Consider the following 19,400-nt stretch of genomic DNA (forward strand, 5'->3'; position numbering starts at 1 on the left):
ATGTTCCAGAGAGGCCTTTGGGGTTCGCAGTCCCTCCCAATCTGCCTTTAACATGCACACCTTAGAAATAAGATTCCCTCCCCTCCTCATCCGTCAACAGGCCGGCATCCATAAAATACAGCCATGGGGGGGGGGGTTTGGGAGGGAGACCCAAAGTTAGGCAAGTGGAGTAGAGCACCATAGAGATCTGGGAGGGGCTGGTGGGCAGAGTGGCTCCCGCTTGCCCTGTGCTCTGACCCCGCATATGGCGGTTTCCATCGGAAGTGCAGGGCGGTGTATGATCAGAACACAAACTAGATCAGGAACTCAACTGACAGACCTATGAGGTGATCTGGGCAGCGGAATGGCGAGGTTTTCTAACTCCCAATTTTTTTAACCATGGCAAACATCAACGCTTTCCCCACCAAGGTTAGGCTGCTAAATTGCAGAAAGTGGACTACTTGTGTGTTGAAAGGGCTGTGAGCGCAATGTAGTTCTGGAACTCAGAACAAATCCCTAGGCTTTGTCTTTGAGATATTGGGATTTTAGGGGAGGGGACCCCAAAAGCAGATCTGTATGCCTCCACACAAGTCTTTGTGTTATAGAGCACGTGGAGACAAGCTATCATCCACAGCCTTTCAAGGCTCTCCAGATGTTAGAATCCCCACCTGCCATCACTCCCCACTGGCATGGCCAATGGTCAGGGAAGACAGGAGCTGTCATCCAACCACATCTGAAGAGACACAGAAGTCTCCCTGCCTCCTTCACTAGAGTGTTAAAGCACCCACTTGACCCACAGTTATCAGTTCCAGAATCTTTTTTTGGGGGTGGGGTGGGAGAGAGGACCCAATCTGAGCAAATGAAGTATAACCAAAAGAAGACTGCTGCTCTTCTCAGTGGTCAACAAAGAATGGATTGGGAAACTCAAGAAGAAGTCACCTTCCAGCCATTGGGAGGACTTGGGTGCTGCCCAGGAGAGCTGCCACCCCCTGTCTCCTCTCTAATCTCTCTGCCCCCCCAATGCAAGATCATACCTCCAGACATTCCTGCAGGAGAGAGGAGAATCCTGCCCCCCCAAGTTCACTTAAAGGCATTGGAAGTACGTTGAAAGAAAAAATGAGAGTGTGTGAGCGAGAGGGCTTTCCAACCTTTTGTCCACCCTTTTTGTGGTTACAAGAAGATAATAGCACTCCTCTTTAAGACTAAAGATAAGGCAAAGACCAACAGGTGAGTGCCTTGGTTTGAAGGTTTTTGTTCCAGCTTCCTTGGACCTCATCAGCAGGCACCCGGTTTCCCCCCACCCACCGAGTGGCCTTCCCCACATGCCCCCTTGCTTGCCCCTCCCTCCAATTGTCCAATTGTCCACTGTTGCTTCTTTTGTTCAAAGCTGTTATGAAAGAAGACTTCTGGTTTCTGCTCCTGTGAGGGCTTCAGTTCATCGCCTGGGGTCCGGGAGGAATTGTCAAGATTTCCTCCTTGTGGGTGTTAACTTCCAAAGCTGATGTTTTTTAAGAAAAAGTTTCAAGTATGTACGGCATTTACAGCAGAGGATGACGCCTGAAGGCGGGATATAGAAGGTGGGAGCATGTTTGCTCCTTGGTCATTGCCTGGAAGGATTTCTTCTTCTTTTTCTAAATAATAATAATTAAAAAAAACAAACCACCCCACAGGGAGGCTTGGCTCCTGCTCAAGAGTCCAACCAGCTTGGATGAGAGAGAACAGTGCACCAAAAAAGTAACCAAAAATGACGCCCCCCAACCCAAAGTTTTATCTTCCGTCTCTTCTTCCTCCTCTTCTTCTTCTCTGCCTCCTCGCTTTCCCCCCTCCCTTCCCCCACAAAAATATAAAAAGCAATAAGTTTACAAAAATAGAAAATAATTACAGCAATAGCCAGAAGGATGAGGGGGTAGGGGGGAGGAAGGGAGGGAGGGAAGGGAGGAAAGAGGGAGGGAGGGCCGCAGGCCATATTATTTGGCTGAGCAGTGTAATATGGTGGGGTTGTTTAAAGCGTCCTCCACCAAGTGCAGTTCTTGACGGTCGACAGTGACGTCTCTTATGCAGCCAACGTAGCCGGTGCTGTAGGCTTTGGGGAGTTTGTGGGCCACGCTGAGCTTCTCTAGTCCTCCTGCAAAAGAGGGCGCAGGTGGGGAAGGGAGAGCAAAGGAGAGGGTTAAGGTGAACTCTCACCCGGCGACACACCTCTTTCGCTCTGTTCACTCACGTCTCCATCTTCCTCCCCTCCCTTCTGTATCGCTCTCCCCATGCCAAATGTACTATGTATTCCTTGGGGCAGAGACCCGACTCCACAGAAGTGCACATGACAGTAACGCTGTTTTTGAAGGAGATCTTCCTTATGGGAAACACAGCCCTGCCTTGGAAAGTGGTGGGCCCTCATTCCTTGGGGGCTTTTGAAACAGAGGCTGGATGGCCATCTGCCTGGGATTCTTTAGCTGTCATTCCTGCATTTCAGGGAGTTGCAATAAATAACCCTTGTGGGGTCCTTTCCAACCTCACAGCTATAGGGTTCTATAACTCTTGTGCTCTGCACACTCCAAATCATGATGGTGAACCATTTGCAAAAGAATATTCGGAGAGTGTTAGAAGACAGAGGTAAAACTGCCATGTTTCCTCTGAAGAAGATCTTCTTCAAAAAGCACTGGGGACAAATGCTCTTTGGACTGAGGCCATCCCTCTTTTTCTTGCTGTGACTTGTATCCAGTGATTGTTCTACTCAGAGTAAACCTGTTCCAATTAATAGACATGGCTAAGTTAGAATTTAACTAAGTTCTACTCAGAGTTAGACCCACTGAAAAGAACAGGCCTAAGTTAGTTGCGTCTGTGAACTTTGATGGGTCTACTCTGAGTGGGACCTGTTTGGTCACAATCCCTTCTCTTCAAAATGCTATGTGCTTCGTTGGCATAACAGCAGCAGCAATTTGGGCCTTTAGTGCGGAGTGTTTTCTTTCACAGTCTGTTCTGGAAGCTACCAGGCTACCTGGAGGAGGGGTTTCGCCAGCCAACGCCCTGTGTGGCGGGCAAGTACGCAACCTGGGTTAAGTGGGGTTCAACTCACCCAGCCAAAGAGCCCCGTCTGTGTCCAACTGAGTTGCTCCGAGAGGCGAGGAGCCTGTGATGGGGGACTCGTTGCCGACCTGCAAGGACCCATCTCGATGCACTCTGCAGAAAGAGGGGGAAACGCAAGCAGTTGCTAAAAGGCTCGGGGTTCTGCGTGTGTGGAACGTTGGTTCCTATCAGGTGGAGGAAATTTTCCTTTGCTTTTCCTTTGCTCCCCTTCTTCTAGAGGGATTTGGTTACCTTGGTGGTAATCGTTCGCCACTCAGTTTCACAGAGACAACCTACCCCCAGTACCTATGACATTTTTCTTTCCTAAACACCCCGCAAACCTTGTAAAAATAAAAACAGTAAACATTGTTTGAACAGCCATTTTCCTAAAATTTAACAACATATTCATTTCGACAGCTTTGCTGAGAGACCAGTTTACCTTTGGGCTCTGTCTCAGTTGTCATTTAGCAGCAGCCATTCTCAGGCTGCAGTAGAGAGAAGGGATGCAAGGCTACTCCATCGGCCTTGCTTAAAAAACCAGCTGCTTTTGGCTTGTCTTCCTCTTTATCTATAACTGAGTGGCAGACATCCCATTAGGCTATTCGAACTGCTCCCATCCCAGCTGCTTGTTACAAAGATCTGTAACTTTAAGAACTGGTGCCTGGATTTGCTCCCCCCCCCCCAAAAAAAATCTCTTTTTCCTTGTGGGTCATCTCTTTTAGACACTAAGCCTGAGAGCTGGGACTGTTTGGGTTTCCTTGGCCCGCAAGCAGCTCTGTGAACCTTTTCGACTGAAGAGTGGAGTTTAAAAAAAGTGAAGAACGATTGACTAAGATTGTGTCCTGGTTTTCCTCCCTAATGTCATATATTTCTCATACAAGTGCTTATAAAAATCGCCAATAGCAAGTGGCATAGTTAAAGAGGTGTTTCCTTTCTCTCTCACACACAGCCATGGGACAGAATGTGTCTTCTAAAATTATTCTTGCCATTAGGAATTTTAAGAACTAAGACAATTGGGGTGGGGGGAAATTCTGCTACCTGGTTAAGTGGGGCATCTATTTCTGAGATGTTTTTGAAGGAACGCCTCTTATAAGATTATTCTGTGATGTTATGTGTGCATTTCCTGAAAACAAAGTAAAGCCTGCTCTTTGCTTCTGAAATGTTTTTACGCTCCTGGAAATCTAAGAGCACTTGATGAATCAATTACTTGGTTCAAAAAAGCTCGCATGACTCATCAATTAGTATCTCTTTCACTGAATGACAGCTCAGGAAACAAGCCTTCATTTGCATGATTGGTTTCAAGGTTTCAGCTGCCTTCAAAGCACCATTTGGGGCCCCTGGATTGAAGGTGGGGAAGAGGGTTCTAATATCTACAAGCCCCACTGCAGGCTCCTCCCTAATCTAGCCAATTCATGGACCCTCCTTGCCTTCTAAATGGAGCAGCTAAGGCACGGGTAGGCAAACTAAGGTAGAGGGGCCAGATCCAGCCCAATCACCTTCTAAATCCGGCCAGCGGACGGTCCAGGAATCAGCGTGTTTTTACTTGAGTAGAATGTGTCCTTTTATTTAAAATGCACCTCTGGGTTATTGTGGGGCATAGGAATTTGTTCATTTCCCTCCCAAAAATATAGTCCGGCCCCCCACATGGTCTGAGGGACAGTGGACCAGCCCCCTGCTGAAAAGGTTTGCTGACCCCTGAGCTAAGGAAAGGGTGCAACATAAGGTCAGAGGGTAAGGTCCTCTCTCTCCCTTGCCCCATGTTATTCAAGCACACACACAAACCCATCACTCCATCCTGGACCTCAAAAGGCAGCTGCAGAACCCACCCACCCACTCCACTTTAGGTATCCCAGCCAGACATCCGAGATAAAAATAAAAACCCAGAGGTGGGCGGGGGAAATAAGATGTTCATGAGGGTGGACTGCCAAAGCCATAGGCATTACAAGGCAGTGGAAGGGACTTTTTGCTTGACCCTTCGGGACCTCTTCCTAGAGCCCAGGGCGGACGAGTCTAGGCATGATCTGCCCAAAGGCAGTCTGAGTCACCCGAGGATTATTTTTGTATGTGTGTGCATGACCTGCCAAGCTCTAGGGGTGACCCTTTGCTTCCTTAGCCTCACATGGTGCAGAGGAAAGGAGGAACATTATCTGGGATCGGGAACACCATGGCGGGAAGGGACAAGGGCTGTGGGCTCAGGGGCAGAGCTCCTGCTTATATGCAGAAGGTCCCAGGTTCGATTCTTGGCATCTCCAGGTAGGGCTGGGGAATACTTTTGCCCGAGACCCCCGAGAGCGATTGCTAGTCATCTGGACTACTTGAAATAGGCTGGACAAAGGACTTTTAAAATTTGCTTTAAAAGAATGGCAATTCCATTTCAGGCAATGTTGCCAGCGCAGACTATATTGAGCTAGATTCATGGTCTGACTTGGCATAAAGCATCTTATGTTGCCATTGTTTTCACTACTACTATATCCCATCCTTCCTAGAATAATAGAACTCTAGAGTTGGAGGGTTCCCCAAGGGTCATCTAGTCCAACCCCTGCAATGCAGGATTAACTGCTCAATCAGGATGGCTGACTAGTTGTCAGTTTGTTACTGGTTTCTGTAAAGCTTCTCACACCAGTGCTTAAAGCCCTAGACGACTCAGGCCACAAACAGCTGAAAGATCTCCGCCCCGACTCAAACTACTGAATTTGCATTCTTCACATAACTTCTGAAGTTACGGCAACTTACCCCGAGTCAGATCATAGGCTCTATCTAGCTCAGTATTCTCTACACTGACTGGCAGCAGCTCTTAAGAAGTTTCAGACAGGGAACCTTTCCCAGTCCTAACTTGGCATGGCCAGGACTGAACGTGTGACATTCGACATTCAAAACCAGTACTCTGCTGTTGAACTCCAGCAGGTTGATTGTGATTTACTGGTCGATTGTGGGGTGTCCCTGGTCAATTGCAGGACCCTGACGCCCCTGCAAACAACTTTGGCTCCTCCTCTGGTCAATACAATGGGCACAGCACTGCCAGTGTCTTTTTAGTGGGAGTAGATCGCAGTCTCTCAGAAGTTGGACATCCCTGAACTACAGTATCTCCCTGAAGGTTGAAGGAAGAGGCTGAGAAATAATACGGTGAGCAAGCATTCTCCCCACGTGTCCCTCACCTGTATGCTTTGATTTGGATCCACTGGTTCGTGTTGACTGGGACAGTGGAACGGAGGACCATAGGCTTGGAGCCAAGGTCATAGGTCATCTGTACGCGGCCGTCCACAATGGCCAAAGCAATGTAATCTGAACGCTCCAGCCCTTTCCCGCTCCAGAGGATGAGGCCTTGCGTGGCTTCGGTCTTGATGCTCAGCTCAAAGTGGTTCGACTGCAAGGCCTTCTCACTGCATGGAGATAAAGTGGGGTGTCAGATTCTGAGATGGGGGAGGGATCTCCCCACTCCTTGTACGCCCACATAATGACACAAGGAGGGAGAGCTGCATTCTTGATGGATGAGTGGCTGGTGCTGAGTCCCAGTTCTCAGCGTTGTTTCAACGGTGTATGCCAATTTGAGGTGGAAGCATCACCAGGTGACAACATCCATTCAGAAAACGGGATGGAGTTCACGTTCTGAAGAACGCTACAAAAGGACACCCCGTTTCACCTTGCAAACTACTGAGGCAACCAAACCACGGAGAAAGTCCCATTTTTTTCTAGCTCAGGCCTAGCTTGGCCCCGGGCCTCATATCTGAGAAGGAAATAAGGTTGCTTTGACAAGCGTATAGAAGGCCTATAGGCCTTAGAAGAAAGGTTTTTTTCAAGCTTCAACTGCCACAAAGACGCACATGTACCACGCACGTACCACACAACACGAGACACACGACAGCATGGAAAAGAAGAGTGTTTCATCCCCCAACAGACACAGGATAGAAATAGGTGGCCAGTGGCTGTGGGTGAATTCCACATTGAAACAAATTCAGAAGCTTTTAGAAAAGTGGGGGAGAATTTACTGAATTGCGAGGTGAGCAGTTCTAGAAAATTATGGGTTCTAGCCAACTGCTTTTTACTCACAGGAGACCCATTGAAATTAATGGAGCTTAGCTAGCCATCTTTATTCATTTCAATGGGTTTGCTCCACATAGGACCAATTTTGGATAGGACCAAATGTTGAGGTGCTCATTGTTCAGTGGGGTGGGGCAGGATTCCTCCTTTTTTATAATATTGGAGAATGATCACTTCTAGCAGGTAATGTTTTATTATTTTGATGTTTTGTTTTAAACTTTTGCATTTCCGTTTCTTTAAAAAGACAATGTATTGCTCCGATACATTTCATGTAGTAAGTGACAAATAAATGTAATAAATAATAGTAGGTTAACTGTGTGTTAACACAAGAGTATAGCCACTGAAATTAATGGACCTACATCGGTCATGTCCACTGATTCAAACAGGTCTATTCTGAGTAGGATTAACACCAGCTATGACCCAATAATACCAAACGATCTGAAAGGAGTTCTAACACCCTTTATAAATACGGCCACTAAAAATGTGTGCAATGCTTCAAGTATTTTTAACGAGGAGGACACTAGCCCATAAAGAAGTCTGTCAACAGCTCTTAGCTAAATGGAGCTTCTGTGTCCAGAAGCTGTTAACTAAATAGCCAAGATGGGCAGCCAACAGGCCTTAAAGCCATTCATGTGAGCTGCCCAGGGGAAAGTGGAGGGAAGTGGTGGCTGCTGTGCTCAGGTTTTCCTCCCAGGCTGGCCACTGTGGGAACAGGAGATTGGCCTAGGTGAGCCTTTGGTCTGTCCCAGCTGGCTCCACTTATGTTCTTTTTGAGTCAGGTAGGGTGAAGGACAGGATGCCCTGAGCCAGAGCCAATGACAGGCAGAACTAGCTAATTCTAGGTTTGTCCCCATCCTCTTCTTCCCCCCTGCTAAGTTCTACAAGGGTGACAATGAAGCTAAGGAGGTAGAAGCTGGCAGGCAGGGCCACCCCCAGGACTGGAGGGAAGCAAGAAGGCAGGATGCTGGCATCTGGATGAGGTCGGCAGGCAGTGCCAGCCTCAACTGTCAGGGATGCCCAGTTGTATTCAACTAACTCCTACTCAGAGTATACCCACTGGAAGTAATGAACCCAAGTTAGTCACTCGCATTAACTTCAATGGGTCTACTTTGAGTAGGGCTGGCACTGGATACAACCACGGATGCTGCTCTAGATTGTGGTCTGATTCATCAGGGCCCTTCCTCTGTTCTTAAAACAATTGACCATAACATCCTTCTGGACCGTCTTGAGGGGCTGGGAGCTGGGGGCACTGTTATACGGTGGTTTCGCTCCTTTCTCCTGGGCCGTGTCCAGAAAGTGGTGGTGGGGGATGAGTGTTCAGACCCTTGGGCCCTCACTTGTGGGGTGCCTCAGGGTTCCGTCCTCTCCCCCATGCTTTTTAACATCTATATGAAGCCGCTGGGAGAGATCATCAGGGGGTTTGGACTGGGTGTCCATCAATATGCAGATGATACCCAGCTCTACCTCTCTTTCAAATCAGAACCAGTGAAGGCGGTGAAGGTCCTGTGTGAGTGCCTGGAGGCGGTTGGAGGATGGATGGCGGCTAATGGATTGAAGTTGAATCCTGACAAGACAGAAGTACTGTTTTTGGGGGACAGGGGGCGGGCTGGTGTGGAGGACTCCCTGGTCCTGAATAGGGTAACTGTGCCCCTGAAGGACCAGGTGCGTAGCCTGGGAGTCATTTTGGACTCACAGCTGTCCATGGAGGCGCAGGTCAATTCTGTATCCAGGGCAGCTGTCTACCAACTCCACCTGGTACGCAGGCTGAGACCCTACCTGCCCGCTGACTGTCTGGCCAGAGTGGTGCATGCTCTAGTTATCTCCCGCTTGGACTACTGCAATGCGCTCTACGTGGGGCTACCTTTGAAGGTGACTCGGAAACTACAGCTAATCCAGAATGCGGCAGCTAGACTGGTGACTGGGGGCGGCCGCCGAGACCACATAACACCGGTCTTGAAAGACCTACATTGGCTCCCAGTACGTTTCCGAGCACAATTCAAAGTGCTGGTGTTGACCTTTAAAGCCCTAAACGGCTTCGGCCCAGTATACCTGAAGGAGCATCTCCACCCCCATCGTTCTGCCCGGACACTGAGGTCCAGGGCCGAGGGCCTTCTGGCGGTTCCCTCATTGCGAGAAGCGAAGCTACAGGGAACCAGGCAGAGGGCCTTTTCGGTGGTGGCGCCCGCCCTGTGGAATGCCCTCCCATCGGATGTCAAGGTGATGGACAACTACCTGACATTCAGAAGACATCTTAAGGCGGCCCTATTCAGGGAAGCTTTTAATGTATGATATTTTAGTGTTTTTTGGGTTTCTGTGGAAGCCGCCCAGAGTGGCTGGGGAAACCCAGCCAGATGGGCGGGGTACAAATAATAAATTATTATTATTATTATTATTATTATTATTATTATTATTATTATTATTAAAACAGCACCTGGGAATAAGGCAAGAGAAAAACCTGAATGCCATCTCTGACTCTGCTGCCAGCTGGTCCACGAAGGAGTGGCTACTATGTCATAAGATCCTCACTTGGCTGTTTTCTGTTTGAGATGGATGCTCGCTTTAATTTATCTGTTGCGTGAATGGAATTGAGAACCTCTAAATTTGATTCTTCTCATTTGTTCTGGCTTCGGCAGATAACAGCTTTATTAAGGATGATTGGATGCACATTGCTGGTCCCCCCCCCCAGCCTTTCCATTCTTAATTAATTTATTATTATTTTTTTTGCAAGTTATCTGGATTAGCTTGTTACGGCAATCTAGTAATTGAAACCAAGCTCCCAAATGTTGCTAAGATGTTTGGGTTGTCAACTGCCAAGTCCCACTCAGCCAGAGAGCAGGCCCGCTGAAATTAATGGCCCCGAGTTCATCACCTCCATTAATTTTAAAGGGTCTATGCTGAGTAGGACTAGTGTCGGTCCCAACCCTTTTATTTTTTTGAGAGGGGAGCTCTGCAGCAGTGCACCATGTGACAGCAACTGGTCTGCAATTGTGACTGCGCACAACCCCATTTTACCGGGCAAGCTTCGGACCTGTAAAACCTGCACAGAGATTAAGACTAGCAATGGCTGATCCAACAGGGCTCTTCTTAGACCCTTTAGTGGAATGTTTAGATTTTTAGAGCAGGTATGGGGAACTGGTGGCCCTCCAGATGTTGCTGGACTACAACTCCCACCATCCCTGGCCACTAGCTGTGTAGCTGGGGCTCTTGGGAGCTGGAGTCCACAATATATGGAAGGCCACAGGTCCCGTCCCCCCCCGCCACACAACTGCTTTAGAGATATGGAAGGTTGGGGGTGTCATTTCAATGGACCAGCTGTTCCCTCTGCCCTGGTGGATCATAGGAAGCAAAGGACCCAGGTTCCCTCCACCAGAGTCTCTGGCTCAAGATCCCTGGTGCTTTTCAGTAACTGGGAAATTTGGATCACATCAACTCTTGTTACTTTGAATCAGGTAAACCGTTCTGTGCAAACCCTGCTCTCAAAACTCAGAAATGAAAGACATGAACATCTGTTTTTTTTCCTCCTCCTTGTTTTGAACATGATGACCATGTTCAAAACAAGGGGGGAGGAACATGGAAAAAGGGCGTCTCAAAATGAGCTCATGGGTAAAGCGCTCTTGCTGAGCTGGGCTCGGTTGTGTGCTCTCTGAGATTTATTCATTTTAGGCCCTTGGTGATTATTATTATTATTAAGATGTAACAATGCAGCAATCATGCATAAGAGCAAAGCGGAATGCAGAGGAGATTTTTAAAAGGTGAAGAAATGGCAGCAGCGGAAGCAAACACCTGGACACCAGAGCAGAAGCCTTGCTGACACTCACCTGATATCCAGAGGGTAGTCCAGAGCATCAGGACTTAGAAGCAGGAAGAAAGGGGAGGCATGCAATAAGCGCCCATGGCAAACAGTGAGAAGTGGCCAGTCCCTGCGAAACCTCTGAGAGATCCCAGCAGCTCTTTCTAAATGCAGGGCTGCGTCCAGCCTTAGCCCTCCTCATTGGAATTAATGGAGACCGCTAACCTAGGTCCATTAATTTCAACGGGGTCTGCACTGAGGCAGGACTTTAAAGTTTGGATGTAACCCAGCAATGTGAGATCTTTGCGAATGAGAAATGTAGTACCACCGGGCAACGCAATGGGTTTCTGCACATCCTGAAATAATAGCCCCTTAAGCTTGTTTACAACAGTTAAGGGATAATCATCGGAGGCAGAAGTGAGAGGCGAGGCATTGAGCCTCTGGGTAAAGACTACCCTTTCAACTCGCTTCTGCCCTGGATTTGTTTACACGATCAAGTGGTTGGAACATGATGAAGAATTAAGGGCCTCTATCTCTTTGTTAAATAAAGGCTCTTGACATACCTTCATTATGCTTGTTCACACGATCAGTTATGAGATAACAAACCCTTGAAGTCACTTTAGTCTGGGGTTAGTTGCGGGTGGGGTGGGGTGGGGAGTCGCAAGAGGTTAAACCAGGGCAGGAAGTGGAAAGCAAAGGAAAGAGCCTCAAACCCACCCACCCCGTTTAATTAGGTGCTCAATTTCAAATCAGAGTAAGTGACCACATGTACAGCAGCGTATTATTATCTCAGGTATGCAGAAGGGGGTTTCTTTCAAACCAATGCAAGCATGCGGTGGCTTAAGAGTGATTCGACATTCCAAGTAAAAGGGATAGACCAGAGTTGCCTGCCCATGTAAAACAACGAAGCTTGTTTCAGGAAAAAAAGAACAACCCCAAACCAGCCGTTTTTGAAACAACCTGTGGTGTCTCTGATTATGTAAGGCAACCTCAGCAACTATAACTACCCGCCGGTCCCACTTTTTAACCAGAACACAAGGGCACCTTGAGGGTTTTTGGTTTTTTTTGGAAAACACATTTTCAATTCCAGAGATATAACAGAGATCTGTTATTTTTTCCTTTCTGGAATGGGATCTGAGGTCCACCATGGTAGTTTTCATCTGCAAAGATTGTACAGAGACCCTTAACCCCTGCTAAAGCTGGGTCACAGCTGTCAAGTCATCTCGTTCAATGTGATTTGGTGAACAATTTCTTTCTTCTTCTTCTTAATGTTGTAGAGGAGCAGCGAGGTGGGGGGGGGGGACCATGATGGATTGTCAACATACTGAAAATCTTTCACTCACTTCTCTCTTTGAAGTGTTTCTATATATAAAGGAATAAAGTAACATTCCACTGTATTTGTTCTGGATCCAATTTTCAACAATTGGTTAGACTTTGTTTGTTTGTGTGCCTCTCTTTTAAAAAGTCCTTTAGATGTCACAGATGTAGAAAAGCAACTGTGTGATTACTTAGGAGATCCACAGAGGCCCCACCCTATATACGTGTATTATGCCATGGTTCTGAAACAATGTTAGTTTTAATTCAGGTCACTAGTCCTCATGGGGAAAACTGCCACAAGAAGATAAGAAGGCCCAATGTCAAGGGGTGGCATTTCAGATTTGGTGTTTTAGTGCATGAAGAGTTGGAAGACCTCACCCCAGCCTGTTAGGCCCTTGCATGGATCTGAAGTCCTCACAGAAGCTGTCCAGCTAAACAGTTCTGCTACTGCAATGTGTTTTAGGTGTGCAATGGAGCTTCCCCACCCTCCCTTCTGCCCCCCCCTTGCAGGCCCTGTAAATTTGCTGCAGATTTACAGGGCACACAGGAGAGGCTGGGGAAGCACCATGGCACAGCTAAAACTCCTGGAAGGATTAAACAGTCACCATCTCTTATGCAATGGTCAGAAGACCTTAATGTCTCGTTTATTGATTTTCAATGTACAGTGGTACCTCGAGTTACAAATGCCTCAGGTTACAAACATTTCAGGTTACAAACTCCGCTAACCTGCAAGAGTTACCTCAAGTTGAGAACTTTGCCCCAGGATGAGAACGAAAATTGTCTGCTGGCGGCGCAGTGGCAGCAAGAGGCCCCATTACTGAAAGCATGCCTCTAGTTAAGAACAGTTTCAGGTTAAGTATGGACCTCCGGAATGAATTAAGTTCGTAACTAGAGGTACCACTGTATTGTGAACGTGAGCTGACAAACCCAGCTCCCCTTTTTGTTTCATTTCCCCTTTTTGCGCATTTCCCCCCTTTCCACCAATAAATTCTCACTAAGAAACAAATGTTTTAAAACTCCTTGTGCTAGTGGAACCGTTTAGCTGGGATAACTCCCCCTATCCCTCTGTTGTTTTGCTCAGTGAGCTGCTGAAAAGATTCAGACTACGGCTCTCCTTTACATAACCTATGTCTTGGCATATTTCCTGGGTGCTGGGAATGGGGTGAGGATGACAGGCAGCTCTGGTGCTGTGGCTTCAGTCTAATACAGTGCACACATCTGTGTAAAGTGAAGGTGTGGGTGCTCTCCCTGTAGGACCACCTGTCCCGTCCCCCCCACTCCAAGAAGGCTCACTTTCAGTTCTTATTCCCAAGTGAACGGTGGTGGCAGTGACTGAGTGACGTGGTTGGGGTTGGTAGGTGGCAGGATGGTTGATGTGAGATGGCGATTACAGAGGGAGGGTGGGAGGGCGAGGAAGGAGGTCTACTTACGCTGGGATCTCATTGGTCAGTTGGCTTGAAAACAAAGAAACAAAGACATTCAGGACACAGAGAGCGAGAGAGAAAGTGAGGTGGCAGACAAGACAAGAGAGCACAAGTAGGAAAGAAACATAGGGTTGTATCCAACTTTAGTCCTAATCCAAGTATTATTACTGTGACAATGACTGTGTTTGTTATTCATTCTTCACCCAAATGTCCTAGGGCAAACTTCATTACTCCATTAAAAACAAACTGTAACCGCAACTAGAGTGGGCTGTACACACACACACACACACACACCCCTCTCTTAGGTGTCAAAGGCCAGGATAAGGAGATGCATCTTTAAAGGTAAGGGGACCCCTGAACATTAGGTCCAGTAGCGGACAACTCTGGGGTTGTGGCACTTACCTCGCTTTACTGGCTGAGGGAGCCGGCATTTGTCCACAGACAGCTTCCAGGTCATGTGGCCAGCATGACAAAGCTGCTTCTGGCGAACCAGAGCAACACATGGAAACGCCGTTTACCTTCCTGCCACAGCGTTACCTATTTATCTACTTGCACTTTGACGTGCTTTTGAACTGCTAGGTTGGCAGGAGCAGGGACCGAGCAACGGGAGCTCACCCAGTCATGGGGATTCGAACCGCCGACCTTCTGATCGGCAAGCCCTAGGCTCTGTGGTTTAGACCACAGCGCCATCCACCTTTAGCATATGGCAAAACTCTATAATGAAGGAACGAGAGACACCTCTGCAGGGTGGAGTTCCACAGCCTTGGAGCTGCCACAGAGAAGGCCCTCTCCCATGCCGCCACCCCTTATGCTTCCGAGGGCAGGGCAACTACCAAGAGGGCCCTCTCTGCTGATCTTGAGAGGGTCTTTAGGGAAGGAGGCAGTGTTTCCAATAGTCTCATTGAAATTTACTATTTTATTTTATTTGTACCCTGCCCTTCCCCCCAAAGCAGCCCAGGGGGGCAAACAAGAAGTCATAAAAATATTAAAATGCCTTAAAAACATTTCCAGTACAGATGCAGACTGGGAAAGATCTCTTGCCTAAAAGGCTTGTTGGAAGGGGAAGGTCTTTCATAGGTGCCCAAAAGGCAACAGAAACGACGCCTGTCTCATATTTAAGAGGAGGGAATTTTAAAGGGTAGGTGCCACCACACTATCCATGGGCACGAGGAACATAGGCCCATTAAGTTCAGCGGGTATGAATAAAATTTAGTTGGATACAACCCATCGCAGTCTCCAAAGGGGTGACCAAAAACCAGAGGTGGGTCCAACGCCCAGAGCATCTGAGCAACGCCTACACACAGAATAAACACACATAGAAGAAGCCCCTGCCCCAAAATGGGTTGCAGAGATGTGTGGTACAGGAGCCAAGATTAAAGACATACAAAAATGTTATTCATGAGACAAGAGAATACACACACACACACACACACACACACACAAAGGTGGGCAGACAGGAGGGCTGGGATTAGGAAGGGATCTTATTGTGCTGCTTTCTTCTGTCACAGCTGAATGAAACTTCCATGTAATGCTGGGGATAAAGAACTGTCAGAGACCAGTAGTCAGATTCCTCTTCCATCAGATGATGGATGAACCTGAAGGGCACGCGGAGGCACTGCTGCCAGAAGAACCTGTAGGGCCAGTGCCCCACTCCTCCCTGGCCTGAGGATGTGGCGCTGCCACCCTCTGACTCCACTGTAGAAGATCCTGGGGTTCTTCCCCACCCCTCCAGTTCAGACGGTTAATTGTTAAGCTCTGAGTTCAGTTCCTGCCAACAGGCTTGCTTTTCTACCCCCGCTTTGTTAGTCAAAATAAAAGGCATTACCTTTTGGTCACAGCATTGTGGTATTCTATGTAGGTCCTGCCATCAAAAGCAATGGCCTCCGCGTCTCCTGCCGCCTTCTCAGTGATGACTGGGGGAGGAAGAAGAAGAAGAAGGAAGATTGGTTATGATCGACCAACAATCAGCTCCACTGAATGACTCCCACTGACAACTGCTGCTGCTTCTAGTAAGATTTTATTAAAGCTTTTTTCATAAAACAGTAAAAGACAAAAGAAACTAATCTAAATAAAAACAAAAACAGAGCGGGGGGGGGACACAGAATCCTCTATCAAAAGTAGCTCTTAACCCTTGTCACTCACAGAAAGGTACGACTTTAGGATGACCTCCAACTATTCTACTTTCTGTTAAGCAGCATTTTCCCGGTCTTCACCGGCAACTTCTAGCATCAGTGAAAGAGCCGCACCTTTCTCGCAGTGCACCCCGAAGGAGCCCCTCTGGCATGTGCACTCGTAGCTTTCCATGCGAGGACTACACATCCCCCCATTCTGGCAAGGGCTGGGCTTCTGGATGCACGGATGGGAACGGAAGGACGAGATCTCGACGGCACCACGGATGTTCTCTTCCTTCAGAATTGGGACGCCTTTTATAGAAATCTGAGCGGGTGGGGAGGAAAAAAGAAGAAACAAAAGAATCAGGGTGGGTTTTATTTTATTTTAAAATTAAAAGCCAGGGACACCTTGCCAGAGAATGAGGAAACCCAGTAATTTTTGCAGGCTTATTACTTTATTTCGTTTATGACTCGCTTCCCACATCTCGCAGCAATCTAACAATAAAAGGATATTTGCAAAGAGTTTCTGGTTCAATGCAGACTGGGGTGTGGATCTCCCTTTTAAAAGACTCGCTGAGAAACAAAGGTCTTTCAGTAGCCACCAGAAAGTCAACAGATACTGTGTCTGTCTGACACGTCCAAATGGGAGGGAGGTCCAATAGGTAGGTGCCTCCAACCTGAAGGGCTGGCTTGTACCAAGTATGGATTAGACCTTCTGATGAGATGGTGTCTGCAGGGGGCCCCCTCCTGCAGAGCACAGTGATGGGTTGGATATATAAGAGTTGGGACAGGCATCCTTTTAGGTACCCAGATGTACCGGGCTTTGGACACATGTGCAGGTTAACCAAGTCTTAGCACCGCAGAGACAGAATAGGCCTTAGAGGTCAATTCAGAGAGTGCAACAATGTCTCCCGTTAATCTTCTCTTCTCCAAGTTAAAGAGATCCCGTTTCTTTAAACTATTTCTCGCAGGACTTACTTTCCATAATTCTGCCCGTCTTTGTTGCCCTCCTATGAACCTGCTCCAATTGGTTTACGCTCTTCTTGGAAAGGGTTCAGAGGAGGGCAAGGAAGACTGTCAGGTCCTGCAAATGAGCCCCCAAGGAGATGAAAAAAGGTGTTTATTTTTAATGGATGGTATCTCTAGTAAAAATGGATTGTGAGCATTTTCCACCAGGCAACAGAGCCAGGGATCCTCCTATAGGTGTTTAGGAGATTTCACTGTGACACCATAACCTTTTTTGACACACAACCAGCGTGGGGAGTCTCAGGCCCCCCAGGTCTCTCTGTCTGACATTTGAGACTCTCCCCAGGGCCCACCCCTGCACCAATTCTGCTTCACAGCCTCCCCGAGTGTTTTTGCCTGGCTGGAATGTGTCCTTGAGCTCCGCTAATGCCTTGTGCTTGCCCGGATGGAGAACAGAGATGGGTGTGTGTGAGTGTGGGTAGAAACTAGCTTCCTGAACACAGAAATTACATTCATTGCTCCACCCACTTTTGCCTCTGGCATGTGGCCCTATGAAAGTTGTTCAGAAGGGAATGTGGCCCTCGGACTCCAAAAAAAGTTCCCTTATCCCTGAGGTACAATAATATCTTATTAAATGAAGCACACACACCACAACTGGCCGCAAACACAAGCTACGTAGCCCTGATCTCATCCCATGAGGAGGACTACAGATTGACAGAGATCATATATGCCTCACCCTCTGGATGGCGCCATCAAAGCTGGTGGAAATAGCCGCAGCGCGGGCGAGCTTGCTGAAGTCAGGTGCTCCCCCAACGTAGAGGGGTTCTTTCAGGTTAAGCGAGGTGTGAGGAAGCTGGATGGGTGGGGAGAAGGGGAAAGAAAAACACACAGTGAGAAAGGAGAAGACCCAGGTTGTAACTCATATCCCTCTCTGTCCTGGCACAGAGAAGGAAGCAAGAACCAGGGCTGGGCAACCTCAGGCCTGGGGGCCAAATGTGGCTCCTACCTGGCCCCTGAAACTCTCCTCCAAGCCAGATCTCAATTCCCCTCCCACAGTGGTTTGGCAATCAATTCCTCTTCCCAGGAATTGTAGCTCTGTGAGGGGAATTGTGGTCTCTGAGCAACTCTCAGCACCCTTAATGAACTATGACCCCAGGATCCATCCATCCATATATATATATCTATATATCTATCAAGGGGGGACTCGGACATGAAGCCACAAAGGAAAGGCACCCCCCCCAGCCTTTTCCTTCCAGGTTCCTACTGTCCCCATTGTGAGTCATGGCATCAAAGCCACCTCTGGTTGCGTTAAGAAGGCTAAATCTAATGCACAATAATATTAAAAAATGGAGAAATGACCAAACTTTCTGGGGGAAATGTAGGGCGGGGGTGAGGAGAAAGAAACAAACAAAATAGTTAATGAACTTAATGACTCCTTAAAAATAAAAAAGCAAGGAGGAGGAGGAGGAGGAGAAGCTATTCTAACAAAATGAAAAACCAACAGGTGATTTTTGTAAGATGGAACAGGTAGGCAGGCGATGATAAATTACTGGCGGCTGGATGGAGAAGTGAAGAAAGCGACAGGGTTTGGGGGGAGGGATGAGCCAGTGTCGGGTGAGATGGTAATGAGGACCGTCATACTTATCTTTACCTTACGGGATTTCTGAAATCCAGACAGCAGGGAGGAGAAAGGGGTGGGTGGGGGAGAAGGAAGAAACACAAACAAAAATCAAAAAGAAAGACGGAGAGAGAAAGAGACAAAAGAAAAGATCAGTGCAATAACATCACCAGGCAGAAAAGAGTCACACAAGATACAAGCGGCAACCCTGTCCCCTGGTTAGCGGGCCGTTGGTAGAGTAAAAGGTACAGAGCAGAGCAGGGGGCACAGGGAAGGAGCAGCTGCGGCTCTGATAAGACACGAGGCAGCAGCTCTTTCAAAAAGGAAGCTTTAAAGCTGCGAAGAGGAGAAAAAGGAGCATGTGTAAAAGATCAGACACAAGCCACAGGCCTATCGGTTTGCTGTTCTGCACGGTTTTATTCTGCAGCTTCCCCTTTTGGAGGTGTGTTTCCTTCCCAGAATTAAAAAGAAGGGTGGGGAGAAACCATCGTGTTTCAGATAACTAGGCTAAGCTTGGAGACAGGGGTCAAAGGCTGGTGTTTTGAAAGTAGAAATGGGCATGGGGTATACCTTGGTCTGTTTAACGACAACAAAAACCACCTTAAGTACAGGGGACTTTTTTCATTACAAATTCTTCTTGTGTACCGCAGAGGATTCTGGGAAGGTTCTAGGGCATGTGCTTAGTATGCGGAGTGGGTGTGCCAGACAGCTGGAAATACTTAGCTGGACGGAGCGATGCAAACAGCACTAGTGATTTCAGATGCGTAGGGAGAAAATTGAGATTGAGCGCAGGTGGCATAAAGGAGGCGACCAAAATGATGAAAGCATGAGAGGATCTTTCTTACAAGGAAAACTTACAATTTTGGGGAGGGATTGAGTGAAGATGGGAAGTGGCAGGACATGATTCAGTTTTATATATTTATGATTGGTTCACAGGTTCTCTCACCAGGCGTCAGGAGTCAACCAGTGAAATGAATAGTGAGTAGATTACAGACGGGCAAGAGAAAATGTCCCCTCTCATGATGTAATTTACTTATGCCATGTGCTGATAATGACCACTGGTTTAGCTAGCTTCAAAGGAGGGATCAAACAAA

General features: G+C 47.7%; 1 protein-coding gene across 4 annotated transcripts in view; it reads right to left on the reverse strand.

Annotated features, from left to right (window-relative positions):
* AGRN (agrin) overlaps nucleotides 1-19,400 on the reverse strand; it is a 257,909-nt gene continuing 238,509 nt past the window's right edge. For 2 of the 4 annotated variants that reach the window (XM_082229651.1, XM_082229653.1), the window contains 7 exons: nucleotides 17,425-17,541; nucleotides 15,858-16,047; nucleotides 15,437-15,524; nucleotides 10,899-10,931; nucleotides 6,198-6,422; nucleotides 3,053-3,156; nucleotides 1-2,104 (listed from right to left, as the gene is read on the reverse strand). In XM_082229651.1, the coding sequence (XP_082085777.1) occupies nucleotides 1,947-2,104; nucleotides 3,053-3,156; nucleotides 6,198-6,422; nucleotides 10,899-10,931; nucleotides 15,437-15,524; nucleotides 15,858-16,047; nucleotides 17,425-17,541 (915 nt within the window). In that variant the 3' untranslated portion in view covers nucleotides 1-1,946. Of the gene's footprint in view, nucleotides 2,105-3,052; nucleotides 3,157-6,197; nucleotides 6,423-10,898; nucleotides 10,932-15,436; nucleotides 15,525-15,857; nucleotides 16,048-17,424; nucleotides 17,542-18,164; nucleotides 18,352-19,400 lie in introns of those variants that run through there. The other 2 variants (XM_082229652.1, XM_082229654.1) reach the window with 2 other exon arrangements.

This window comes from Podarcis vaucheri (assembly GCF_965113315.1).
Source record: "Podarcis vaucheri genome assembly, chromosome: 7".
In the NCBI taxonomy this organism is placed as follows: domain Eukaryota; kingdom Metazoa; phylum Chordata; class Lepidosauria; order Squamata; family Lacertidae; genus Podarcis; species Podarcis vaucheri.